This window comes from Coffea arabica, chromosome 11e (genome assembly GCF_036785885.1).
Source record: "Coffea arabica cultivar ET-39 chromosome 11e, Coffea Arabica ET-39 HiFi, whole genome shotgun sequence".
Classification (NCBI taxonomy): domain Eukaryota; kingdom Viridiplantae; phylum Streptophyta; class Magnoliopsida; order Gentianales; family Rubiaceae; genus Coffea; species Coffea arabica.
In genome coordinates, this window is record NC_092331.1 from 42,531,377 (window position 1) to 42,558,315 (window position 26,939).

At 34.3% G+C, this 26,939-nt stretch overlaps 3 protein-coding genes across 5 annotated transcripts; all 3 read left to right on the forward strand.

The window, feature by feature from the left end:
- Window positions 1-8,549: 8,549 nt before the first annotated feature.
- Window positions 8,550-11,718, forward strand: LOC140021046 (uncharacterized). The gene is made up of 5 exons (XM_072071768.1): window positions 8,550-8,681; window positions 8,790-8,860; window positions 10,693-10,787; window positions 10,871-11,096; window positions 11,161-11,718. The coding sequence occupies exons 1-5, from the start codon at window positions 8,653-8,655 to the stop codon at window positions 11,607-11,609; spliced, it is 870 nt and encodes a 289-aa protein (XP_071927869.1). The 5' UTR covers window positions 8,550-8,652; the 3' UTR covers window positions 11,610-11,718.
- A 156-nt stretch (window positions 11,719-11,874) lies between these two features.
- Window positions 11,875-12,983, forward strand: LOC140021288 (uncharacterized). The gene is made up of 2 exons (XM_072072053.1): window positions 11,875-12,210; window positions 12,304-12,983. The coding sequence occupies exons 1-2, from the start codon at window positions 11,875-11,877 to the stop codon at window positions 12,889-12,891; spliced, it is 924 nt and encodes a 307-aa protein (XP_071928154.1). The 3' UTR covers window positions 12,892-12,983.
- A 998-nt stretch (window positions 12,984-13,981) lies between these two features.
- Window positions 13,982-20,248, forward strand: LOC140021495 (uncharacterized). 3 transcript variants are annotated; one of them, XM_072072475.1, is made up of 14 exons: window positions 13,983-14,178; window positions 14,288-14,361; window positions 14,460-14,505; window positions 14,615-14,664; window positions 15,237-15,413; window positions 15,544-15,682; window positions 16,041-16,372; window positions 16,454-16,573; window positions 16,649-16,776; window positions 16,881-16,978; window positions 17,075-17,166; window positions 17,842-17,975; window positions 18,470-18,568; window positions 20,013-20,248. In XM_072072475.1, the coding sequence occupies exons 1-13, from the start codon at window positions 14,106-14,108 to the stop codon at window positions 18,540-18,542; spliced, it is 1,536 nt and encodes a 511-aa protein (XP_071928576.1). In that variant the 5' UTR covers window positions 13,983-14,105; the 3' UTR covers window positions 18,543-18,568; window positions 20,013-20,248. The 3 variants fall into 3 exon arrangements, with proteins under 3 accessions (XP_071928573.1, XP_071928575.1, XP_071928576.1); XM_072072472.1 differs by lacking the exon at window positions 18,470-18,568 and having other exon boundaries at window positions 13,982-14,178; XM_072072474.1 differs by lacking the exon at window positions 18,470-18,568 and having other exon boundaries at window positions 13,982-14,178; window positions 14,291-14,361.
- The last annotated feature ends 6,691 nt before the right edge of the window (window positions 20,249-26,939 follow it).

A 26,939-nucleotide genomic window follows, 5' to 3' on the forward strand; every position in this document is an offset into this window, starting at 1 on the left:
CCAGGTTAGAGTGGCACTACTTAGAAAAATCGTATCTCGAGTTTCGTAAGTCTAAAAATTGAAAACTTTATACCGTTGAAAACTAGACTTAAAGCACTAAAACTTTCTAGAAGACACTTTTCTCAGAATCCAATTCGACGTCATTGAAATTTTAGTTGAAAGCCACTGTTCGAGATAGGACAGAGCAAAACAGGCTTGCAAATTCAGTGAAGTTTGGAAATTCGGCAAAATTCGTAGAAATGGAATCAGCTCTTGAAATTTATACCACAATTAAAACTCCAAACCTATTTTCAAATGCAATACATAGAACTCAATTCGGATCTTTCTACACCAAGATACCATAGTTCTAAGGAAACTGAATTTTGGAATTGTTTACGAAAATTCCAGTTCTGACGTACTAGACAGAGTTTCAAAATCCGATCATATCTAGAGCTACAAAACTTAAAATTTAGTTTGGTTTGTGGCGTTGAAAACTAGACTCAAAAGGCTACAATTCGCTAGAAGGAACTGTCTTAAAATTCGTTTTGCAAGATTGGTAAAATTGAGCTACGAACTGCAGCTAAGACTGTTTCTCAGATGAATTCAGTGAAGAATTTCAGTCATCTTTGCCAGTTCACTACGGCTCATAGGGAACGAGTTAGGAGATGTATTTTTATACCGACGAAAAGCTCTCGGAGTCTAGTTTCGGATGCCACAAACAGCAGTCGATTTCAACTCCCAGACAGAAAGTTATGATAAAAAATGTGAACACTGATTGGGGTCTCCTGACAAGAAAAATTCTAGATTTCTTCCTCACTTTCACTCCACTTAAACACAACCAAATGGAAAGCTTTTTGGGAGATATTGTGAGGACCCGGATTTTATTTTCTTACTTTTATATTATTTTAATGGCTTAATTAATTATTTATTTACCTGTTTACTCCGAATAATTTATTTCATTCATTTTAAAACCCATTGTATGCAAAAATATCTCTTTTATATTTTTAAAATGTTCCGTTCACGAATTTAATTTTTCTACGGCTCGTTTATCGAGAAGTAGCAAAGACATGTTTTTCGAGGCAATATTCGATCCGAGAGTGCAATGATTTTGGAGATTTGAGGACTCAGGTTTTCATTCTTAATTTAGTCATTTTATACGTTATCTGCCCTAGAGTTAGTTAATTATATTTTAGTGGCGTGAATTACCCGTAAGTATCGCTTTATCACGCGTGAATCGGAAGTTCACGTAAATCGAGCCGGAACAGTTATGTGGAGATTTAAGAAACTTATACTGGACTACTAAGAGTGAATAATTAGAGTGTTGAAGGAACTACATTGGAGGATTAGTGCACTAGTATAACAAACGAGAGAGAAAACGGTGGTACGATACCCGTGCGCGACACTATTAAGAGTTGACTTTTGCACAAATTTTGGCCACAAATCCCTCAATCTTTCAAAGGAAGATTCACACAACAAACCTCTCTTTTCTCTCTCATCTTGGCCAGCCAAAAACAACAAGGGAAGAAGGAAGAAAGCTCACCATTTTTACTCCAAATTCTTGCTACCATTTCACCTCAAATTTCTCATACAACTCACATATCACTTGGAGAGCAACTTTAGCTTGGAGGAGGACACCTTCTTGCGGTTTTCTCGGGAACTTTAGTAGTGAAAATTTTCTGGTTTCTTCAAGAACAAAGAGGTAGCCATCATCAACTTTGAATCTCTCCATTTAATGCAAGATTTACGGTTGGTTGAGCAAGGGTTTGAACCCTATGCATGAATCTAGGTAGCGGACTTGAGGAGTTTAAATTCTTACTTTAATCTTTAGGTAGAGGTCTTGAGGTGGCCTATTGATAGCTGGCTTGAGGTAAATTGCTTGCTTTTGATTGTTATGTGTTTAGATGGAAAGAATACGGTTAGAAATGAAGAGAAAATCGAAGGAAAGTTGGTGCATGAAACTGGCCGAATCTGTCCTGTACTTGTCTTGCTTGAATTTCGAAAATTTGTTGGTTATTGGACTGTGAAATTGGTTGATATATGTTGTATATTGTGTGTAGAAAGTTTCTACAAAAAAAAAAAAAAAATCATTTGAATTGGTTGAGCAAAACATGAATTGTTTTTTTTTTCTTTCTCTCATTACTGGTGTTCTCTTCTGTCTTGCACATTCCTGTTTTAGAAGCTCCATTGGCAAAAAATTGAGTAGTTTCGTTGATGCGCTTGGCCATTATATTGAAGGGTTGGGGATTGTTTTCTTGTTAGAATACCATGTTATAGCTTCCTTTCCTTTGTTGTGCAAGAAGGCATGAATGATAAGGATCAAGAGTTGCAGAAAGAAATTGCATGTGGAATGTTGTTAAAGAAAGCTTCTTCTACGTAGCTTGCATGCAAATCAAAAAGAAAAATTACCTTTTAACCCCTCAAGTTTTCTTTTATGTCACTAAGGCTCGAAATTTGGAAAAAACATGATCAATTTTGTCATTTCAAAATCTTAATGGCTTTTGGCATGTTGGTATATGATCTTTGGTCAGATTATTCATGAGTTTTAAGATGAAATTTAAGGCTTGATATTTTTATATATGTATGATTTTTTATTTTATTTTGGATTTTAATAAAAGATTTAAAGACTTTGGTAATATTTTGATGGGTATGCGATTCATGTTTATAAGTTTCATCATTGGGTTTGCTGAGCTTTATTTGAAGTCCTTAGACTTAATTTTGATTTTTAATTCTTAACCCCTTAAGATTTGTAATAATAATGATTTGACCCTTCAAACTTTTTTTAATCCTTTCAATTGGATCCTTGTTTGTTTTAATTTGTTGGATATGGGCTGCTTACTTTTATTTCAGTGCTTTGATTGATTCAATTTTGCGTTTATTCTCATTTCATGTGATTATTTATTAATTAAAGTGATACCTTGACCTTTTTCTTTGTCTTGGAGGGTGAATAAGTAAAATTTCATTTCCCTAGGTCATCAATTCAAGGGAGGTACACTTTACCTCTTTACTTTGATTTTTGCTTGACCCTATGTGCTCCTACATGATTTTATGTGTGTAATTGCATGATTTTTGAATGTTTTATTTTCATTTATTTATTTAGTCACTTTAATTGTTTCGATTTTGTATATTTATTTTAATTTAATTTGTAATTATTTGGAAGACAATTAAATGCCAAAATTGTAATAGTTTGGTTATTATTTTATTTCATTCTTTACCCCATTTAGATTGTAGTTAGAACCCCCAAATGTAATAGTTAGGGTTTTATTTGTTTTATTTGTCTTGTGTGTTTTGCATGCTTATGTGTTTATGTGTTATTCGCTTTTTTAGGATCTTGCATCTAGATATCATGCTTGTGTGCTACATGCTAGATGTGATTTATATGTTTATTTGTTTTATTATGTTTTACATGATTTATTTGATTGTAATAAATGCACATCACCACACCAATCCAACATTAGTTGTGGCCCCTTTTCCGATTTCTCACTAGTCCAATGCTAGCGAGAACTCATAGACATGGGTTAGTCCAACGTTAGATTCTTAGTGACCGTTCTTGCGTTAGATCATATTTGTGTGATAATCACCACATTTTCATGCATATTACGTATATTATGTATATATGTATATCACGTATATCCCTTACCCCATATTTTCCCTATATGTATATTACGTATCCTATGTATGGAACATAACATTAGACTTGCATTTCATTTAAGAAAATTAGAATTAGGTTAGATCATTTGCTTGATTAGATATGAATAACCCCTCGAATATGGGATATGGACGAGTGTGACTTTTTAATGTTAGCACATTCGTATTCCCTCTATAAAAGGGAAAATTTAGTCACGAATTTTAGCCCCCCGCACTCATTATGATGCATTCCTTTAGGTCATGTATATATATTTGTATATTACCATTTTCTTTTCTTTCCTTCGAGTCTCATATTTTTACATGTTCGTGGCCTCTTCAAAGAGTCACTCTTGGGTGTCGCAATTAATGTGATTTACACCAATCAAACTTTGAAGAGACATATTAACCCTTTCGATATACATTAGGTCTAGGATTGCATTCATATAGTGACATCCAAATGTGATAAATTTTTAGGTTAAAATAAGTAGATTTTTTTTGACTAAATCACGCAACTAGCTCTAGGTTAGGTTGAAAGGGTACTTTGGATTTTATCCTTACCTTCCCTTTCTTCAAATGTGACTCCCGAACACTTTTCTCTGATTTTTGAGGATTTGGAATCGTTTAAAAAGGGTTTTCTCTACTTTTTCTTTAAAAAATTCATTTTTAGATGACTTGGTACACCTTAACTCAATTCCAAGTGGCGGCTCCTATTTTTTTATTAAAAATCCTTTTTAAACTATTATTTTGGGGTCAAAATCGTCATACTTTTAAGTCCCATTTAGGCCCATTTCTTTATTCATTTTTCTAAAAAAACAAAAAAAAACTCATTTTTTCAAATCAAAAATTAATTAAAAATCCATTTTTTATAAAACACTTTATTTTGCATTTTAAAAATGGGGCGCGACATCAAGATCTGGCTTATAGCCCCAAGTATTCAGATATTCAAGAGTGGAGTCATGGGCTGTTATCCAACGCTTATGCAGTAAATGATTGGAGACGTTAATTGTCACTTAACACTCCGTATTCAGTAATATCAGTGATCAAGTGATGAATTCCAGTCCAGAATAAACAGGTTAGGAACTTGTCCTTTACCCAAGATTTTTTAACTTACCCGACTGCTCTGAGCCTGGTCTAAAGCAAGAGGTCCAACGAGAGCTCGATTCAGCCGTTACCGACTTACATTCACGCATACGCATGAGTAACCCTAGATTCCACTTACCTGACATCTCGGATAAGATCCAAAACCCAGTTCAACCACTACAAGAGAAATGTAACTGATCTACAATTCAATCGCTACAAGAAAGATGTAGCCGGTCTACTATTCAACCGCCACAAGAGAAATGCAGTTGGTCTACAGTTCAACCGCTAAAAGAAGAATGTAGCCGGTCTACAAACATACACATAAACATGCAAGTCCGCATGCAGAATCAATTAATTCAAGTTCATGGAGGTCGAGGGCGAATAAGGAAACACTCGCCTCGCCAATAATCAAGTCACAAGTAATGTCCAACACTTCACATTCTCAAGTATTTCAAGTCAATATACAGGTCATATACAAATCAAATTACTTGTTCATGCGTAAATGAGATATCAATTGTTTCGTCATATCAGGTCAATTGAGTGTACATAAGAGCACACTCGCCTAAATAGGTTCAAGTCACAAATAAATTCAGCATATCATATTTCAAGTATTTCAAGTCTAAACAGTTGAAAACGGGGTGGTTGCGAAAACCTGATCAAATCAGAAAACTGGAGGAACAACTGCAGAAAGTCAGAAATTTTGGTAGCAAATCCGGCCGTAAATCCTGTCAAATATTGGCCGGATTGTCAGGGAAAACATAAAAACTTTTGATTCTCACTACCTCGAATCCAGCCGAAAATCCGGCCAGAAAGTGGCCGGATTCTGGCCGCATTCTAGTTATAGCAAAACGGCCAGTACATGTTTTAACAGAATATCAAAAGTTTAGTCGAGTTAGGTCAAGTGCAATAAAGGACACACTTGCCTATAACGGCGATAATTCAAATACCTAGCAATTTCTAGCAACAATGAACAGGTAACACACAGTTGGAACACTCACCAATCAATTGCAACCCTTCACTTTAACCCTGGTTCGTCATCTTGAACTCTCTCGAGTCCTGCGGTCATATACTATATTAAAAGACTAGCAATACAAAGCCAAAATACATGAAGAAATTAAGGTTTCCAAAACTTCATTTCCTTTCATTTAAACCTCAATTCCACTCATAAACCAAAATCAAAATAGTTTTCTAACTCCAATCTTAAAGTTGGAAATGAAAGTAAGAACAGTTCTAGGAAAATAGAATTTTTTCAGTTTTGTGTGATACTATTTGAAAAAACATATCTCAAGCTTCTTAAGTCCAATATTTATAAACTTTATACCATTGGAAAATAGACTCAGGATTAAAATTTCCCAGAAGACACCTTTGTAAGATTCTATCCACAAGTCAGTCAAATTCCAACCTCAAGTTGCTGCTTCATCCAGTCAAAGGACAGAACATGTATGGAAATTCAATCAATTTTAAAAATCATAGATATTCATAGGAATTGAGAAAAATTATGACATTTTCACGGTTGAAAGTACCCTGAATCTAGTTTCAAACTCAAAAACGGAACCAAATTCTGAATTTTCTACACCAAGATATAACAGATTTCCCCAGACTGCTTAAGGTTCCCTGCGAAAAATTTTCAGCAGCACCTTCCCTTGTTTTCTTTACTTTTCCATCCAAACTCAACACCAAATTTCATCTCAATTTAACTTCAATCACAACCACAAGTCATAAGCTATCAATACACTTGTTTAAGGCCACAAAATCATCCAAATATAGCAAGTTTATAGCTCAAATATTAACCACAATAAAGCTAAATTTTGTAAACCCTAAGCTGAAATTTCAACTACAAACTGAAATTTTTCTTAAGTAAGTCAAACTAACATACAAAAACTAGATGATTCACATGGCCAAGCTCAAGCATCATATAAGGGCTGAAATTTCACCATAAAAGCTGTAATTTTCAAATCACTACACAAACTATGAAATTTCTCATGAAAACTACCAAAATCAAACCCTAAAACTACTCATATGCAAGTTAAAAGAGAAGAAATGGTTTCAAGCCATGATTACCTTTAATCCTATGAAGAAGAGCAATCAAAGTTTTCTTTTTCCCCAAATTCCTCCACCCAAGGTCTTCCTCATTTTTTGAAGTTACTTCCTATGGATTGGATTGCAAACTTATGGTGAAATCTCAAGATTCAAGCAAGAATTTCTAGGTTGGAAATGGAGTTTATTTTCTCTCCTTTTCTTCTCCAATAGGTCGGCCAAGAGGAAAGAAAAGGGAATGAAATTTTTGGTCAAATTTTCTTTTACTTAAAGGCTAAGAATAGTCCAAGTCAAGGTCAAAGTTTCATGGATTTTGTGATAATTGTCCTTCCAAGGTTAATCCTCATCCTATTGTCTTCCAATTACTAAAACATCTAGTCAACCTTTAATTATCCCTTAGCACCTTATAAAATTATATCCCTTTGTACAAAACTCCTTCTAATCTTCAAAAATTTATCACACACACCGCATTAGCGGGTCCCACGTCCATAATGCAATTCAAACTTAACATGAACTAACTTATACCAAGAAAATGATTTTAAAACTTGACTCACTTATAAAAATATCGAGAAAATTAAGGCGATAATTTAAAGTAAAGAAAATGCATTCAAAGAAATAAAATAAAATATAAGATAATTTGCCGTGTCCTCACAGAATCGAAAGTAAAAAAGCTGACCAAAGGAAAACTTATGATAGAACGAGAAATAGCTCTACAAAGGCACAGGCAACAATAAATAAATTATGGAAAAAGAAAGTAAAAAGGCTACAAGTGTATAGAAGCAGCAGGGTAAGAGCAGCATATAAAAGGTAATAAGAAAAAGAGAAACAAAAGGGAAATACACACTGATTCAGCAACAATTCAAGGGGGAAATGTGCAAACAAAATTAAGATATATGATCCTTATCTGCAAACAAAATTAAGCTCAACTATTTCTAACCAAGAGGATTTGATTGATTGGAGCTGTAATGGCCAACAATCGGTGAAAAAAGAAAACCTAAACCAGAGGTCGGTGAACAGGAGAAAAGGGGGAAATGTGGAAGTAAGAGTAAAATAGATCAATAAAAGAGCATGAGAGCTCACCGGACACCATGGAATGGGTAAGAATGAGGAGCCGCAGCAACAGCGAAACAGGAACCAACATACCAAATACCTGATTGTGGGGAGAAATAACGAGGAGAAGCAACATGCTTCATGATGATAGCCACCTAATCCTCCAGAAGGAAAGATCAAAGAGAAGGTGGGGAAGACGTGCAAGGACTGCGAAGAGACAGTAATTTTTGAATGGGAGCAGCCTCAGGATGTGGAGGAAAATGGAAAAAGAAGCAGGGAGAAAGCAACACAGTAGCAAAAACAAACGAAAGGAAAGACGAAGAAAGGAGAGAGGAGAGGGAAAATCAGGTGCGAGAAAGATAAAATTTGGAGTGGAAACAACACCAATATGTGGCGGAGAAAGAAGGAGAAAAAAAAAAGAAAGAAGCAGGTTAGAGCTGGTAGAAAGGAGCCTGATGAGCGGACAGAGAGGTAGTTGACGACCTCAACCGAACACCTGCAGAAAACTACAGTAGAACTAAACAGTAGGAAGGAAAGACGAGACAACGAACGAAGGAGAGGAAGAATCAGGTACAACAAGCACAATTGACAACCAATCAATTCGCGCCAGCTTCCACACTTAGTCTATATGATTGACACCACGTCACCATTGCGCCAATCCTGTCTCGCCACGTGGAGGACGACTATACCTACTTGGCAAGGGGGCTTCCACACTTAGGCTTCCTTTGGATGGAGAGAAAAGGACAGAAAAGAAAGTGACCAGAGAGAAAGCCGTACCATTTCCTTCATTTGGGAGTTTTAATATGGACAGAAGAGAAGGGAAATGAACGGATAGGACCCCTTCGAATTGATGAAAATTTTTCCGCCCAAAAGTGGGAAGAAATGGACGGAAACTTGTTAGGCGGCAAAAGGTATTTTTAATATGACATTTTTGTCCCTTAAAAGCTGATACAAAAATTTATTATTCCCAATATATCCTAAAGGTCATTTGTAAAACCACCGATTCATCTTTTTCTCAGCTTTTACTTTCAATACTTCCAACTGGATTCACTTGGCTTTCTTCCGTTCAACACCCACAATTCAATAACAGGTATTTCTTTGACTCAATCTCTTCTTTCTTTCTTTCTTTGCTCAATCTTCTTTAGAAAATTATGGAAAAGCATTTTTTTGTGTAGATTGTTATTGTTTATATTCTAAATTTTTTTGTTCACTTTCTGTATAAAATTCTTGTCTGCGGGAAATCTTGATCTTTATATTATTGATTTGTGATTATATCTTGCATGGTTATGGTACATGTAAGTTTCGGTGGTGATACATGAATATGAAATTTAAATGCATACATTCTGTTTGTTTATTTGCTTGTGTAAGCTTCAAAGTGTAAAATGATCAACACAGAGTCCATAAACAATATGTTAGCCTCTTTTATTGTAATAATGCATGTTTCTTTGAAATGATTACAAAGATAGTAATACTAGAAGTATTGTTTTGAATGGAGGCTGATGTTCAAAAACAAAATTAGAGATCTCCTTATTCATCATCCCCAAGAGGTTTCATGCTTGTCCCTGCTCAAGTTACGATCCTGGGTATATAATAAGCCTTAAATTGCCTTGAAAACAGTCCAAAGTAAGGATTGGTAATAGTAAAGTTTAAAACTGCCGAAGCTTCTGCAAGTCTGGCCATGTAAACTTTGTCTTTAGGCAGGTACAAAAATTTGGAATTCAATTATCTCAAACCCACAGAGTTCGACAAACTTGACACATTCTTTAAATTTTCATACCTTGCTCTGTTATTACAAATAAATTAATCAAGTATACAATATAGTAGATAAAAAAAAAAAACTTTGAATCCTACATTGTTAATAGATACTCACGGTGCAAAAAAAAAGTTTCACAAGAATTGAGTGCTATAATGGTCATACAAATTATGTACGTGCAAAATCCCAAGGGAACATTACATCTTCAAAGGCACCACATTACTTTTCTTGATATTGGTTCTTGACATGTAGCCAAACCAAGCCATACCGAGACCCCAACTCTCTGTAGCCTGCCCAAACACAGAGACACAATGCACAAGCATCTCTCTCTCTCTCTCTCTCTCTCTATGCAATGTATGAACTGAACCTAGGACTGACCGTCATTTATATTGCTTGATCAACTTCATTTAGAGCAAGAAGAATTTTTCAATAAAGTTTGAATAGACAAAATAGTATTTATGTCTCAATACCTTCATTTAAAAACATCTTTTATGTATTAGGATGTTACATTATTCTTATTATTTACTATAGATTATGTCAACACTTTAAAAACATTACTATTAGAGAACTCCTTTTTCTATTGATATTTAGAGTTTTAGCATTGTACTTGATATTTAGAGTTTTAGCATTGTACTTGATAATGATGCCATAACCTTTGTAAATAAATAAAATCTATTTTTTAATTATCTATTCATTCGTAAATTTAGTATCCTAATACAAATCTTTTTAGATGGATAAGGAACAAAATGAAGTCGATGGAGAATTTGACATTCAACAAAGGAAACGACAATTGGTTGCTACTGAAATTGTTTGTCATGTAATAAGGATGATAATTGCTCGAAAATTAAGTCATGCAAGTTATGTCGATCGACCCATTGGATATCGGTCTGCACAATGTCATTTAGTACGAGAGGAATTATTGATGCAACTTAGTACAAATGGATATTTGAGTAAGGTTATCCGTATGGGGCCAGAAACTTTTAGGCACTTATGTGACTTATTGCAAACACATGGTGGTCTACAACCTACTCAAAGAGCCATGGTGCAAGAGCAAGTTGTTAAATTTCTCCATATATTAGCAATTCCCTCAAAAAATATCACAATGTCATACTTTTATCGTCATTCCGGAGAAACTGTTAGTCGTCATTTTCATCGAGTTTTATGAGCAGTTATAGCATTGGAGGATCAATTTCTTCACCAGCCTACGGGAGAACAAGTTCCTCCGGAAATACTTAATAGTGCAAGATTTTATCCATATTTTAAGGTGATATCAATTTTTCGACACCTTATTTTAAAAATTGTAAATTCATATAGAAATTATATTTTAACATAGTGTATAACTATCAGGATTGTGTGGGTGCAATTGATGGAACCCATGTTCGCGTTAAAGTGTCCAGCATTGATGCGGCAAAATATCGTGGTAGAAAAGAGCATCCAACACAAAATGTGCTAGCTGCATGTTCTTTGAATATGAGATTCACATATGTTCTACCCGGTTGGGAGGGAACTGCATCGGATTCGAGAATCATAAAAAATGCGCTCACTAGAGAAGATAAATTAATCATTCCTAATGGTAATACTTAGTTAATTATTCTTAGTGCATTTAATTAAGTAGTAACTATTTGATATTTGTATAGGTAAATATTATCTTGTTGATGCTGGATTCATGTTGAGAAGGGGACTTCTTACACCTTATAGAAATGTAAGGTATCACTTGAAGGAATACTCAAGTCAACAACCGCAAAACTTTCGAGAACTATTCAATTTGCGACATTCATCATTGCGTAATGCAATTGAGAGAGCATTTGGTGTCTTGAAAAAACGGTTTCCAATCATTGGAGATACTCAACCAACTTATAGTGTTGAAATACAATCACAAATTGTGCTTGCTTGTTGTATATTACATAATTTTCTCATGGAGTTTGATCCTGACTTGGAGTACATTAATGAAGTGGATGAGGAATTGGCACGTCAATCTCCATCGGAGGAAGAAAGTGGCGATATATCTGCTGAAAAAGATCATGCTCAAGGAGAGAGTTTAAGGAATGAAATAGCAATGCAAATGTGTAATGATTATATACTATGATAACTTGACTTGATGCTAATTTCTTTTGTTTAAGTGGTCATGTGATCCTTCTTTTGTTAACTTGTACTCTTATATTAGTAGTGTGAGTTTATAAATGCAAGTTGCCACATGAATCTTCTTTTGTCTAAAATGATTTTGTATGTTTTTGGATCTATAGAACCATGTATTCATAATAGAATTAATATAAAACTGTTATTTTGCACGTACATAAATTCTGTTCTTGTTATGTTTTCTTTTACAAATATAGTTTGTGTACTTGAAAAACATGAAGAAAGATCCAAGCATTATGAAGGAAAACATGAAATGGACTTTAGTAATGGATGAAGTCTTCATTCAAGCCCTTTTGGATCAGCATTATAAAGGATTTTGTGTGGACGGAACTTTTACACCAACTGCATACAATAATATTATCAATGAGTTGAAGGAGAAACTTGGAATAGAATTTACCAAAAGCCATTTGAAGAATCGATTGAAGACACTCAAGGAACACTTCAAGGAGTCCTATGATTTCTTTAGAAATGGAAAATTGAGTGGTTTTTCTTGGAATCCATTCACAAAAACTTGGTACGCTGAACCTGAAGTTTGGGAACAACTTCTACAGGTATATGCTAGCTTGACAGTTTTACTTTCTTTATTGCTTTTTATTTTATCATTGAAATGATGCTTGTTTTTCAAATTTCTTTCATGTTCTTAGGAAAAACCTGAAGCTATAAGGTGGAAGACTAAAGTTATCAACCATTATGACAGCTTAGAAGAACTTTTTGCTAAAGATAGGGCAACAGGACAGGGTGCTGAAACAGCGAAAGAGAAACGTATGCGTTGGATGAATGAACCAAATGGAGTGCAGTTTGAAAGTATTATTGAGATTGACGACATGCTATGTCAAAATGAGATCAGTCTAGAGAACTTCAATAATTCAAGTAAGGAGTTGGATGCACAACGATCAAAGGCATGTAACAACAAACAATCTCAAGGTACAATAGCAACACAAGGTAAGAAAAGAAAAGTCACATGTGATGAAGAATTTGAAAGTTTGAAGGGTGCACTTCACAATGTTGCTGATGCACTAAGAGAAGGTAATACTATTCTTGAAAAATCTAGGCCACGGGTATATTCAGAGAAAGAGATTTATGATGAACTTGTTAATATTGGAGTTGAGACAGACCTGATTGATGATTATTATGTGTTCCTTTGTCAAAACACCGAGAAAGTAAGAAGTTTCTTTGGGTGCCTATCGGAAAGGCGTAGGAATATTTTGAACAAACTGATGAATGGATTTTAGCCACTTTTGTCTACATGAGCATGTTATCAGATGTTCGAAATACTTTTGAAGATATAAGCTAGTTTTGGAAATTGGAGATGATTCCAATTACTCACTGGATATTTCATGTTTTGAAAATATGTAGATCATTGGATGTATTTTTGTTTAGAAATTGATAGAATTATTTTGTATCAGGAGTAAATGCTCATGTGAATTTCGGAAATCTGAATGCTACAGGAAACCTAGTTGCATTCCATGTAAACTTGCTTTATGTATATTTTGAGTTCACTTGGTTGCATGGCATTTTATTGACTTGGGTTGCATTCCACGTATATCTTGTTTATGTATTTTATGGTACCAGCTCAACTCCAGAGTAAACACACTTAGTAATATTGTCTTTCAACCAATAAACACACTTATTGGTTCTTGCTAACAACCAAAGTCTCTTTCTTTTTTGAGTAAAATATTTTATCTATGTTTATATGTTCCTGGCAGAGGTAGCGGTGTGGATGAATAAATTGGACTGTACTAAATTGTTAGTTTTTTTGTGCTTGGACAGCTAGGTTGGTACTCTGGAGTTTAGCCAAAGTCCCCAGGCTATTGCAAACGTATTGGCTATTTGAGAGTCCCAAGTTCTTATTTGATATTTGACTCTCAAATACATTTATTGGAATGATTTTTCTTTAAAAAAAAACAAAAAAAAAGATCAAATGATGAAAACTTTCAATATTAAATGCCAAACGTCATGCTTGTCAGTGCATTAACCATCAACAAATAAAATTTTATAAACATTAGGATGGATCAAGTGGTGAAGAAGTGAAGATTGAGATAATCGAATAATTAGTGGTAAACTTAAGGCGATTTACATGCATGCAAGAGAATCGAAGTCCAACAAGAAATTTGTTGTATTATTCACCTTGTGGGAATGCATATGCAATTGTTTTAGAAATTTGTCTTGTCCAAATATTCTATTTATGGGAACAAAAAAGCTAATTTTTGGACTTTGATTTACAAATAAAAAGGGCAAATATGTAAAGTTGTATTCTCATAAAATCCTTTCTTTCCATATCTCTCCAACTCTCAAATAAAAGAAAGATATTTCTTTTTTTTTCTTTTCTTTCATTAAACTCCCAAACGAAATATGCATCTTTTCCCTTCTCTTCCTTTCTTTCCTAAGCTATCTTTTCTTTTCTTTTCTCTTCCTTCATAAACTCCCAAACTAAGCCTTAGTCTATATGGTTGAAGAACTCGAACGGCATAAATGGATTTCAAATAACATGCTTTCGAAAATGGATTCCAATGTTTCAGGTATAACCCCGCCGTCCCCTCCCCTACCCTCCAAATAAATCAGACCCAGTTTCTGTCGATTTTCAATACGATTCTTTCTGAGTTGCATTTACCTTTCAATTTCTTCAAGAAGAGGAAGATTTGAGCTGCGACTCCTCCGACAGTTGTGCAATTTCCTTGAGCGGCCGTCTCGAGAAGAACAAGGTTGATTTGATTCTGCTGTTGAGTTCTAAATTTTCGATTGAGATTTTTATTATCCATAAAATTGTTGTTGTTATGAATTTCGATTACATGTTTTGAAGGGTCATAGCATGCAAGTTCTTTCCCAGCTTGAGATGCTTCGAAAAGGTTTAGCATTTCTTCCCTCATTTTTTTTATTATTTTGATTCATTATATGAGAATAAATGCTGAGAATTCATATACAAGAAATTTGTGAGATTACTCTATGCTGAAGCAGATGCATGTGAGCTTGATTATGGAATCAACGCAGTAATTTCTTGTGAAGAGGTAACAAGCGATTCACTTTCTATGGTTCTCATCTCCCCCCCCCCCCCCCCCCCCGCCTCCTCTCTGAAAAGTGTAGATTTTTCTTCTTCTTTTTTTCGTGAAGAATTAGTGACAATCTTCTGCCTAATTAATATTGAGGAAATCAATTTTATTAGACGGTATTTGTAGGCAGTCCTGTAGGAGATATAGTGGTTAATGTGCAGAAGAAAATGCTACTCTTTGATTTATTGTCTTTTTTCAATGGGTTAGGGCTTGAGAATGGATATTGAATATGCTCTACTGTGTGCACATATCTTGAATGTTATTGTAGAGTTCTATCGAGCAAGTAATGAGATGAAAAGAGCTACTCAAGGGGAAAAAGAGAAGAAAGAAGAAAAAGAAAAAAGAAAGAGTTAATGAAAGCCTTAAATATCCCAAAGGAATGAAAAGGGCTTTTGGAGTTTAACTATTTTACGTAGGATTATTTGAGCGGCAGTGTAAAGATGATATTGAAAGCTAGAATGGAAGTTGCTGAAGTTTCAGTAGGATATCTGATCTTTTGAGCTTGCTTCTGTGGTTATTTTTCACTTCAGAGGCAAAAATCTATATGTATTGAGGATGAGATCGAATTTCCTGCCTTCAACGACGAGGCTGATACTGTTCATCATCTAAGAGCGTCATCAGTTTTAGAATTGGATGAAGAAAACATCCATGATCAAAGAGTGGCATCTATGTGCAATTCAGATGAAGAAACCATGTCTAATGTTGAGGTGTGTTGGTAAATAATAATATGCCTCATAACTGGAGTTTACGATAATCCGTCTTACTTAGAAGTTCAAGCTTTGATATTAAATGTAATTTCAATACGCAATTGATTGAATGAATGGTTCAAAATTGCAGAGATTTAGTCTGCCTGCTGTTGGGAATGTAATAAGATATGAGGCAAGAGATACATGGTCTGAAGCAAATAGAGAAGTTCAGGCATTACTCCAGTTGAATAATAGTGCTTTACCTTCCAAAGTAAAGAAATCCTCCAAAGGTACTACTTTGAGATACTAGGCACTTAATTGTACATATTATGCATGCTTTTGTAATGTAACTCTACAAAATTGTGGATACCAATAAACTGGTTGGAATGGAAAGTGAGTTCTTTATGTTGCTTTCTGTTCCATTCCAAATTTACATGACTCTTTCCATGTGAACACCCCCATTTTATTAACAAGCGTGTACATATTATATGTTTATCTATCTTTACTTTCTGTAGTCATTAATGTAATTAGATCAATGATAAGTTTCTCATCTGGACCACGTAGGATCCCTCTGAGAAGTTTTTAGTGTGTTTTTGTACATTTCACAGTTGTGATACTTAGTTCAATGCTTATCATCAACTGCTGCAGATAGCCGGATCAAATTGAAGCCCAAATATTTGTTACATTTCCCCTCACAGAAAGAAGATTTTCCTTTAGTTGTCAGTGATGTAAATGACATTGACAATTCAGTTACTGACTGCCCACATGGTACAAAGTCAGATAGTAGTACAAATGTAGATTTGCATAAATCAATGGCTGAGGCCCTTGAGATTTTCAAAGGAGGAGAGGTAGAACAACCTTTGAATCATATGATCCCATTTGGTGGGCTAATATATCATGATTGCAGCGAGAATTCAGGGGCTAAGTTCCAGGATGATTTACAGGAGAAAAGTGGTCAACCACTAGGAAGTTATGAAATGGTAGTTGTCTACATCTTTTTCCTTTGGGAATTCTATTTCCTCTCAATTCCCTGATAGATTTCTTTAGTAGATGTCTTTCAGCCAAGTAGGTTGCGAGGAAGAAGAGCACATTTTTCTGTCACTAGAAGTGTCTATCCGCAAGGTGGTATAAACATACAGGTGGATAGCTTACTGAATGGTGAACCTTCAGCTGATGATGAGGTATCTGTTTGTTGAATACTTTAGTCTATTATTCTTTGCAAAAATTGTTGGGTCATTGAGGAACTCTTGCTTTAGAGTGCCTCTCTGCTATGCCCAAAACCTGGCTTTCAGAGACAAACCATGGCCGATTGGTTTCATGAAGCTTTGGGAGGCATATCCCGGAACCATATGACGTCAGAGGTCAAAATTCACAGACAATCTGGGTGAGTAATGGAACTACCTATTCTCAAGAGTTTACGTTTATGTCATTACTAATTTCACGTTAATTCCTGTCTGCTTCTTCATACTCCATTTGACACACTTGCAGGTCTGGGTTGTTTGAGAAGTTACAGCAGGTGATGCAGAGTGAGAAAGAAAGAGATATGGACTTCTTGGAGAGCTCTAATTTAAATGCTATTTCAACAGGCAGAGACCCTCGTTTTCCATTCAATTTGTGCATGTTTCCTTCCTAGGTCATAACCATTGCTGGTCTTTTACAGTGATTGAGCTATATTGTTTCAGATGGAAGAAGCTGCATTGATATACGAATTCTGTCTAGGTGTCTTGAGGCCAAGCTTACTGTTTGTTGTTGTTCTCTTGTACGACATGAAGAGGTACATTTACCTACCTACAGTAATGATGCGAATACTGTTCAATCGGCCTCTTTTTTCTGTTTGCATGTCCAATGTGATTTCTGTTTCCTTGCAGTTTCTGAGTTGTCATTTAGTCTGTTGGTTGGAAGTAATATGATGTAAGAGGGAGTTGCATTTCCTTTCCTAAATTATAATACCACACATGAAAACTTTTGCTTTAAGAATCAACATGAGATAGAAGTTTTGAAACTTCTGAACTAGCCATTTATGGTTGCTAGATTTCTATGAGGACTCCGGTTTTTACAAAAGGGGATTTAGCTTTGGTTCTTTAGCTGAGGACACCGAATGGTGCAGAATTTAGAGTTTAGATTCATCTATGTTGGAGTTTTATTTATAGAAACCATAAATAATAGAATCAGACAGCTCCCCCGGATATGTTTGACAAATGAAGTTGGTCATATGGCAGAAAACAAATGTATTGATGACAATCTCATTGTTCTGCTTATCTGAACTTGCTCCCTGTATTCTTGTTGTGGGTTATCTGTCCCTTATATAAAAGCTAGATAAACAAACCATTAATCAGTTATATAGTTGAAAAATCATGTTGCATCTGTTCCTTCACCGTACAACTATATTCAATGCAATATTGTTTAAAATGTTCTAAAGGATATTAATCAGATCATAATTCTTGAGCAGATCCCGGATTTGGTCAATAACTTCCATAAAAGAAAGCAGATTGGAGGAAGAACCTTGATGGTCATATTTAGCTCAAGAGTATGTGATGATATTGCACTTGAAGTTGGGAACCTAATTCGCATACAGCCACCTTGGTATGAACTTGAAAACTATTTGTTTGCTTTTAATTATTAGCAAATACCAATTAAGGAAAGGGGGAACATTGTTCATGATATTCTACCACTTTGGTGTTGAGAAATGCTACTTTTCCAGGCTTTACGTCTACCAAAAGATTTTACATTTTTGGCTTTTCAAACTTTTGGTATAACAGGTTCATGGTGGAAGTCTGTCCATGGAAAAATTTTGCTGATAGTTAATCTGAATGCTAATTGAAAACAAATTTTGCATAACGGGCGTAACGGGGTCCCTTCTGTTCGACTATTGCCTGGAAAAGTATCAACTTGTTCTAAAAGTTTCTATATCACATCTTTTCCTTTTCACTTAATTTTGAGCAGTGGTATGAACTTGTTCTAAAAGTTTCTATATCACATCTTTTTCCTTTTTACTTCATTTTGAGCAGTGGTAAGAGTATCTCGTGACAGTACACTAGATTAACATAAATTTGGCTGTTGTGATATGTCTGTTGCAGGAAGGAGGTATTTATTGAGGTGAAAGATGAGGTCGTAATATTGTCTACATATTTTTCCCAACTTGCTTCCTGATAAGATTTTTTTAATAGAACAAGCAGGTAGTAAATTGCTTAATTCTTACATAATCCTATTTGTTTTGAGACATGCTTAAATTTGTTTATCCTGTTATTTGCTCCATGTTTTCATATCTTGCAAATGAAGAGTTTCCACAAGTAATGCTCTCTAGCTTTTTTGTGGTACTAGTTAATGCATTTCAGATCCGTGCAAAGGCAATTTAATGTCAGCTAAGTTTATTGTTCCTACTTTAACATATAAGGTTATATTTTTATCTTCTTTTTTGGTTTCTAGGCAAGAAAACAAAACAAATTGACATTCCTGCATGTGAAAGAGTTCATAGATATATGTCACACATTCAAATGAAGAGTACTGCTCCCTATAGAACAAATTATCTAAAAGTGGGATAATTGGCACTATCTAACTTGAGTAGTCCCTGATTCCTTGGCAAAGCAGCCAGTGCATAACATGCTCTGAAGATCCAACCCAAGGTGCCAAAGAATCTGCCAAGGAATGAGCTTCTCGAAAGATATGCGTCAAAGTGTCACAAACCAGTCTAATGAGATTATTAATCTTATCTATAACATAAACACAATGGCCATTTTGATGAAGATTTTTTTGTTACTAAACATCCTAGTGATAATGAATCCACTTAATTGTCCACATTCCAAAATCCTTGTCCGTAACAGAGATGAAGTTAAAGCAGCTGCTTCAGCAGCCAACACATTGAGCTCTGTTAGGCCAAAAAAAAAAAAGCAGCACTGTGTTGGCATGTATTGGTTTCTACAAATTAGTGGCGTCACTAAATTTAGGTTGAGAAATGTTTCTGCCTTTTGGACAGTATTTATTTCATTATTGGGTGCTTAAACTGCGTTTTAGTGCAGAATATTTGATATATGCTTCTGCTGTCTTGATGGTCTGAGCAAAAGGTGCAAAATTCAGTACATTGATGGTGTGAAGAAGTCTTAAATTATTAAAAAGAGGTGTTGCAAGATGTCAAAAACTTGTAATTGTCACAGCTATTAATAGAATTTTTCTCTCTAGACTATCTAATTTTAGATCTTATTTTTAACTGATTTGATAGTCTGTTTCTTGGTTTGCTTGAATGGTCAACTATGATTTGATTCCTTTGGTGCGTCTAATGCCTGGCATTGGTAGGAATTTAGGCCATAAATCAAGCATGAACGTGTTGCTGTTTTGGTCTTGAAGTGTGTGGTTTTATCTTCATATTTTCTTCTTTACCCGGTTACGTCTGGGGATGTTCTTTCTATTTATGTTCTTGGCAGTTTGTTGTTTTCTCGTCCTAATGCATTAGCTTGGGCGTGTGATTTTCTTGTGAAAAAGTCAAGTTGACAAATAACAGTTTTGATGATGATGGCCATGAAAAAAAAATAATGATGACAGATTTTGTTCTCACAGCATATGAATTGATGAATCGTTTGCAATTTTGAGTATTGATGAATCATTTGCAATTTTGTTCTTGCGCAGGTTCTTGGTGCCTGTGAGAATTTGCCTGTTTGTTGAATATTATTGTATACATTGTGAAGCTGAGCTAATACGTGGTTATAAAAGGTAAAATGGTTCAAGCATGAAGAGTGTAGTGATAAATTAGAGCAAATTGCCCAAATAACCACTCAACTTTTAACTTTGTATGCTTTTGGTCCTCCAACTGTTAAAAGTTTAAGCTTACCCACTGAACTCAATAAAGTATATATTTCTTGCCATTGCATCTGGCTTCTACTGTCAAAACTTGACGGAAACGAGAAGAGGAGTGAGGCACTTGCAAAACCAAGGATTTGTTTAGCACAACTCTTGCAGACGTCAAATAGCGAGTTTATAAAAATTTAATTGGCCAATGTCAAAGTTTTAAAAATTTTCTTCTTCTTCTTCACAGCCTCTACCACTAACCCAACATGCCCAAACACTTGCCCCACGGTCGCCACCTCCTGCCCTTGTATCCACCACAATTGGGTAACTCTCATAGAGATTTACTTCAACAATTCTTTAATTACATTTTTTAGTTCTTCAAATGACACTTTTTTTTTTGAACGAGATATTTGAGGATAACCCGCAAGAATTTTTCCTGCTAAGCTTTGCAAGAAGGAAGGTACGAAGCAGTGCCATAACTCGAAAATCAAGTTATTGTCGCGCCCCATAATTATGGGTTTATAAAATAGATTTTGATTAATTTTAAGTGAAAATGAGGTTTGATTTTTTAAAAAATAAATAAAGAACATGGGTCTAAAATAGGACTTAAAGTGCGACGATTTTGGTTCAAAATAATAGTTTAAAAAGGATTTTTAATTAAAAATAGGAGTCGCCACTTGGTATAGAGTTAAGATGTACCAAGTCAGTTAAAATGAATTTTAAATTAAAAAAAAGTTGAGAAAACCCTTTTCAAATGACTTTAAATCTTCGAAAATCAGAGAAAGGGATCGGGAGTCACGGTTGAAGAAAGGGAAAGCAAGAATAAAATCCAAGGCACCCTTTCAATCTAACCAAGGTCAGTTGCGTGACTTAGTAAAAAATTTTCTTAATTTAATATAAAAAATTATCACATTTGGATGTCACTATATGAATGCAAATCGAGACCTAATGTATATCGGAAGGGTCGGAATGTCTCTTCAAAATTTGATTGGTGCAAATCGCATTAATTGCGACACCCACAAGTGACTCTTTAAAAAGGTCACGAAGTTTGCAACAAATGAGACTCGAAAAAAAAAAAGAAATAATAATTTACAAATATACGTGACCTAAGGGAATGTATAATGGATGCGGGGGAAACTAATACTCCTGATTTCAATTTTTCCTTTAATAGAGGGAATACGAGCGTGCTAAAGACAGAAAGTCATACTCGTCCATATTCCATATTCGAGGGGTTAATTTCCCTAATCTAATCAAATAAAATGTACTAACTTAGTTCTAATTTTTAAATGGAATACAAGTCCTAAATGCCATGTTCCACACATAGGGATAAGGAATATACATATAGGGAAAATATGGGATAAGAGATATACATATAAGGGGAATATGGGATAAGAAATATACATATAGGGGGAATGCCATGCAAAATGATAAAAACCCTAAAAAGTAGAAAAATATGTATGAAATGTTGTGATTGTCACGCAAGCATGATCTAGCACGTGGATGGTTCCCAAGGGTCTAGCGTTGGACTAACCCATGTCTATAAGTTCTCACTAGCGTTGGACTAATGAGAAATTAGAAAGGAGGGCCACAACTAGCGTTGGACTAGTATGGTGACGTCATGCATTTATTACAATCAAATAAATCATGTAAAACATAATAAAACAAATAAACACATAAATCACATATAGCACATAATACATAAGCATGATATCTAGATGCAACAACCCTAAGAAAGCAAGTAAACACATAGGCACACAAGCATGCAAACACACACATAAAATAAAAGCGAATAAAGATCTAATTATTACATTCGGGGGGTCCTAACTACAATTTAAAAGGGGAAAGAATGAAATGAAATAAAATAATAACCTAACTATTACAATTTGGCATTTAAATGCCTTTAAAATGATCAAAAATAAATTAAAATAAATATACAAAATTAAAACAAAAAAAGTAACTAAATGAATAAATGAAATAAAATAAAAGCATTTAAAAAGCATGCAATTACACACATAAAATCACATAGGAGCACATAGGGTCAAATAAAATCAAAATAAAGGAGTAGAGTATACCTCCCTTGAATCGGTGACATAATGAAATGGAATTACTCTCTTTTTACTCTCCAATACGAAAAAAATGATTAAGGTACCACTTTAATTAACAAATAATCATAAGAGATGAAAATAAACATGAAATTGAACAATTAAAACATTTAAATGAAAGTAAACAACCCATATTCAAGAAATCAAAACATGCAAGGACCTAATTGAAACAATTAAAGAAGTTTTAGGGGTCAAATCATTATTGTTACAAATGTTAGGGTCTAAATTAAAATAAAATAAAATTAAGGGATTAAGATGAAGCCTATCAAAGCCAAATGCTAAAATTCACAAAAATAAATCAAAACCCTCTCACCAAACCCCAAACAAAAAATATTACCCAAACCTAAATCATTTTTCAAAAATCCAAATAAAAAACTATGAATCTATCAAAAATTGTTAAACTTTCAAATTTCATCCCCAAAACTCATGAATAATCTGTCCAAAAATCACATTAAAACATGCCAAAGAAAGATATCATGTTAAAAGGATAAAATTGATTTTACTTTCCAATTTTCTGAGCCATAGTAGAATAAGGGGAAACTTGAGGGGTTAAAGCGCAATTTATGAAACCTTTCATGCATCTTCTTCGCAGAAAGCTATTCTTCTTCTTCGCTGGTTCTGGGTTCATTCGAAACAAGCTTGGGAATCTCATGCTGCACTCTTAAAAAAAATCCAATCTCAAGTACTTGTCAAACTCCCTAAACCCCTCACCAAGATGTAATACTAAACACACAAAAGGAAAAATCCGAGCTGAGGAGAAACTTGCAAGACCCCAGGTTCGTTCATTGGTTTCAAGTTTCTGGGTTTTCATGTCAAAATCAAACAAGCACCATACTTTCAAGCCAAGACAACAATCAAACTCGAATCTTGTACTTTGCACTCCTAAGAATTCTTAGACCCAAATTACACACACAAACAAGGACCAAAGACGCGACCTTTAGTTCATCAGATTACATATGCGGGAAACCCTATCTGTTAATGGCTCCTCGATTGAATTCTTAGTTCAGATTCACATTAAATGAACAAAGGGACCGCCACCAAGCTTATCAACAGCAGAACAACATTACCAAGCATAACCACAGTCATCGTCATCAAACATTGGCAACCACAGAAACTTAGAAAAGGAAGAACATCATGCATAGGGAACCCAAAGCTCTATGAAAATTGTATTAAACCAAGAGTCCACGATTACCTGAGAGCACCAAAGCTGTTAAACGAACGTAAAATGCCCTGAGAAGCCGAGCGGTTCTGGAAAATGCAACTCAAGAACTGTGTTGCAGAAGATTTCAGTGCTGATGGAGATGCTATTTTGGGTCCCGATTTGAGAGGCTCAGAGAGGTTGTTTTGGAGAGATCCCTGAATGAAAGTTCGAATATTCCTTGCCAATATAGTACAGAAATCAAGTGTTCACTCAAAAAGCTAAGAGCTTTTTCATAATTTTCCACGAAACCAGGCTGGTTCGTCAGCCTGGTGATGAATTTTTGCAGCAAATTTTCTCTTTTTTCCTACTCGATCGTCCTTCTTTTCTCCTCTCTCCCACTCTTTCTCTTTCCTTTCTGTCTTTTATCTGAAGTTTCTGTTCTTCCCCCCAGATCCTTCCTTCTTGCTTTTGTTTCTTTCCCCGTAGCTCTCTCCTTTTCCCTTTCTCTCTTGCTTTTTCTTCTTTTGTTTTCCCCCCTGCCTGTAGCCTCTATTCTTTCTTCCCTTTTTCAAACCCCAAAACCCTCCCCTTTTTTTTCTCAGTTTTTTCTCCTCCTTTTCCCGTAGCCTCTTTTCCTTATTTCTCATTTCCTTTTTCCAGTTTTTCTTCCAATTTTCCTTCCAAAATTCTCCCTATCCAACAAGTGTCTTGCCACCTACCTCCCCTCTTGCATGTGTTGTCAAAAGAAAAATAGAAACACTTGTCTCAGGCTTCCCTAGCACACTTGTCTAATGCTCCTCTAATAGACTTGTCTACCATGCATACCCTCCACCTATCTTCTTATTTTTATTTATTTATTATATTTTATTTTTTTTCAAAATCAATTTAGGTAAACAAAAATGTTAATTCCTAATTGCAAATGCATTGCAAAATTTTCATTTATTTTAAAGAAATTGAATCTAAAAGGATTAAAAACAATTTTTTTTTGAATTTTTTGTGAGAATTTTTCCTTTTTAGAAATTTAATGCAAAAATATCTTAAAAATACAAATGATGAACCTAATTTATAAAAATAAGGAAAAATACACTAACTATCATTTTGCAAACTTAATTAATTGAAATAAAATAAAATAAAATAGAATGAAAACAAGAATTAATAATAAGAAATAAAGCAAAAATTTAAATTAAATGAAATTAAAATTTTGGTGTCTAAAATTTTGGTGTCTACAGTTATGTTCAATGCATACCCTTAAGCTCAAGACTACATAATTCAATGATTTTGGGTGGCATGAATTTTAATTTTGAGAATGCCTTTTAGGCTTCCAAACAATCTTCTATGGAGTTTTCTTTGCATCCCTCATTTCTCCGAATTACCTTCGACCAAGACAGATTTAATTGAGCTGTAAACAATGAGAAAAAAAAGAATTTAACATAGCTAGATTTAAATTTGATGGTTCATATTTTTTTTCTTGGTGCAGATGTAGGGTTTCGGGAGGAAATGGTTTGGAAAAGCAAGAAAAGGCAATGAAGAAAGAGAACCAAAAAAAAAAATAATTTACTAGGTTGACAAATATGACCCTAGCATTTTCTCTTGCATGGTGCATCTTTTTGGTTCTATCAATTTTAACTAAAGAAATAATTGGAATGGTTAGAAATATAGATTTTATTGAATTCAGTGTGTAAGTTTAAACTTTTAATACTAGCATGGTTGAAGGTGCTCCAAGTTAAAAGTTTAGTGGCTCTTTGGATAATTTGCCCGATAATTATTCTTATCTAGGGTCACCTGTCAAAATAGCTTGGCTTTCTTCTCCACAGTTTTGTTATCATCTGTTCAAAACATCTTTAGATGTCAAAAGCTTTCATCAGAGCACCTAATCTCTTACAAGAATCACATTTATCTCATAAATTCCAAGAATTATGGATTCATGGCCTTTAATCATGATCAAAAGATTTAGTACAGTTGAGTGGTGAACTAGTTGGAAATGGACTGACTCAAACTTTATAATAGGGTACGATTAGTATCACAAAATGCTATTCCTGAAATGGCTAGCATGATGCCTGCATAAAGAATTAATCACAAATATTTCTAATTGTTGGGCTGAAATAAAACATATGTATGTTCAGATGGACCGGCTGACTTCAAACCATAGCGTGTTAAATTAACTTGGCACAAATTGCCGGTAAGTATTCTTCAGTAACATCCTTGAATTGGACCTCAGCTACAAATTTTCGACAGTGAATCCTTCTCAATAGTGCCTAGAACAAATACATTAAGCATAAAATGGTTTCAGAAGCAGCGTTAGCTCTGGTTCCGAAGGAATGACATGATTTCTTATTCATTAATGCAAACTGAAATATGGTTACCAATCAATGTTCACCTTTTATAATGTAGATAAGTGCAGCACTAATGATTCTAGAACACTACTATTATATGCTACTTAGACATCAACACACTGAGGTGTATATCCAGTATAATTGATGTGAAGATAAATTAGTTCTGTTTATCCAGTATAATTGATGTGAAGATAACTTAGTTCTGTTTATCTTTCTATAATTGCATAGCTCATATATGAGAGTATAGGGAGGATTTGAGCGTGAATCTCATAGCCAAGTTCAACCAATTACCAATGTTTATCAAACTCCTTTATTATTCAGATTATGAAACAGCATAATGATAACATTAATTAAAACAAGACTTAACAAGAGAACAGTTCTTAGGGTCCAGATTTCTTTAATTGTTCCAGCCATAAATTTGTATCATGGTTAATTAATTAAATTTTGTGCGGTAACTATGATAAATCTCTTAATATTGCAAAACTTGCTTCTACTAGTGAATCAATTATATCAATAAATAGATTTAATGTACTTTCATGATCTAAACCTTATTATAGACTCATTAAGATCAAGAAATTATCCAGTTACAGTCAAAGTGCTTCCCTAGTTTGGTGGGTTATTAATTAGCAACTTGTCCATTAACTAATATCTTAGATGCTTCCTAATCAACGGTCTTTAAATTGCAGAGTATTTCTAAATACATAAAATAGCATCTACATGAGATTCAACAATCAACCAAAGAAAGATCATTAACTGGAGAACAATAGATTTCATCTAACTTTGGGAAGAAGTAATTTAACTCAACATATGCTTAAAATAAAGAAAAACACAATAAAAGTAAGGGCCTTTCTAATGGAGCACTTGTTAAGATATATTTTGGGTGTCATATTTTTGAAAATGTAAGATTAATTCAAGAAAGTAAATAAATACAAACGAAATGAGGTAAGATTAAATAGGGAAAGTATATAAATGCAAGAAATGGTAATAATTGTTAGTATGTGTATATATAATATTTTAAGGTGATTTTAAGGTGTGTTAACGGATGTCCAATGGGCACTCGTTAGAAAAATCCTAAAAGTAAATAAAGTGAAATTCATAAAAGGTCAAATGTGAAAGAAAAGAAAATCTTGTCCAACATAGGTGTGAAATTCTTTCATCTTCCTTGTATCTTCAATGAAATCCCTAACAAAGA

What these genes read in the sequence shown, in the direction of transcription:
- LOC140021288 (XM_072072053.1), top strand. Translation starts at nt 11,875, where the DNA reads ATGAAGAAAGATCCAAGCATTATGAAGGAAAACATGAAATGGACTTTA. An exon ending in TTTGGGAACAACTTCTACAG is followed by an intron (nt 12,211 to 12,303) that starts GTATATGCTAGC and finishes TCATGTTCTTAG; the next exon opens with GAAAAACCTGAAGCTATAAG.
- LOC140021495 (XM_072072472.1), top strand. Translation starts at nt 14,106, where the DNA reads ATGGTTGAAGAACTCGAACGGCATAAATGGATTTCAAATAACATGCTT. An exon ending in CACTAGGAAGTTATGAAATG is followed by an intron (nt 16,373 to 16,453) that starts GTAGTTGTCTAC and finishes GATGTCTTTCAG; the next exon opens with CCAAGTAGGTTGCGAGGAAG. An exon ending in TTTAAATGCTATTTCAACAG is followed by an intron (nt 16,979 to 17,074) that starts GCAGAGACCCTC and finishes ATATTGTTTCAG; the next exon opens with ATGGAAGAAGCTGCATTGAT.
- LOC140021046 (XM_072071768.1), top strand. Translation starts at nt 8,653, where the DNA reads ATGGACGGAAACTTGTTAGGCGGCAAAAG. An exon ending in AACTTGTTAGGCGGCAAAAG is followed by an intron (nt 8,682 to 8,789) that starts GTATTTTTAATA and finishes TCTTTTTCTCAG; the next exon opens with CTTTTACTTTCAATACTTCC. An exon ending in GATTTTATCCATATTTTAAG is followed by an intron (nt 10,788 to 10,870) that starts GTGATATCAATT and finishes TATAACTATCAG; the next exon opens with GATTGTGTGGGTGCAATTGA.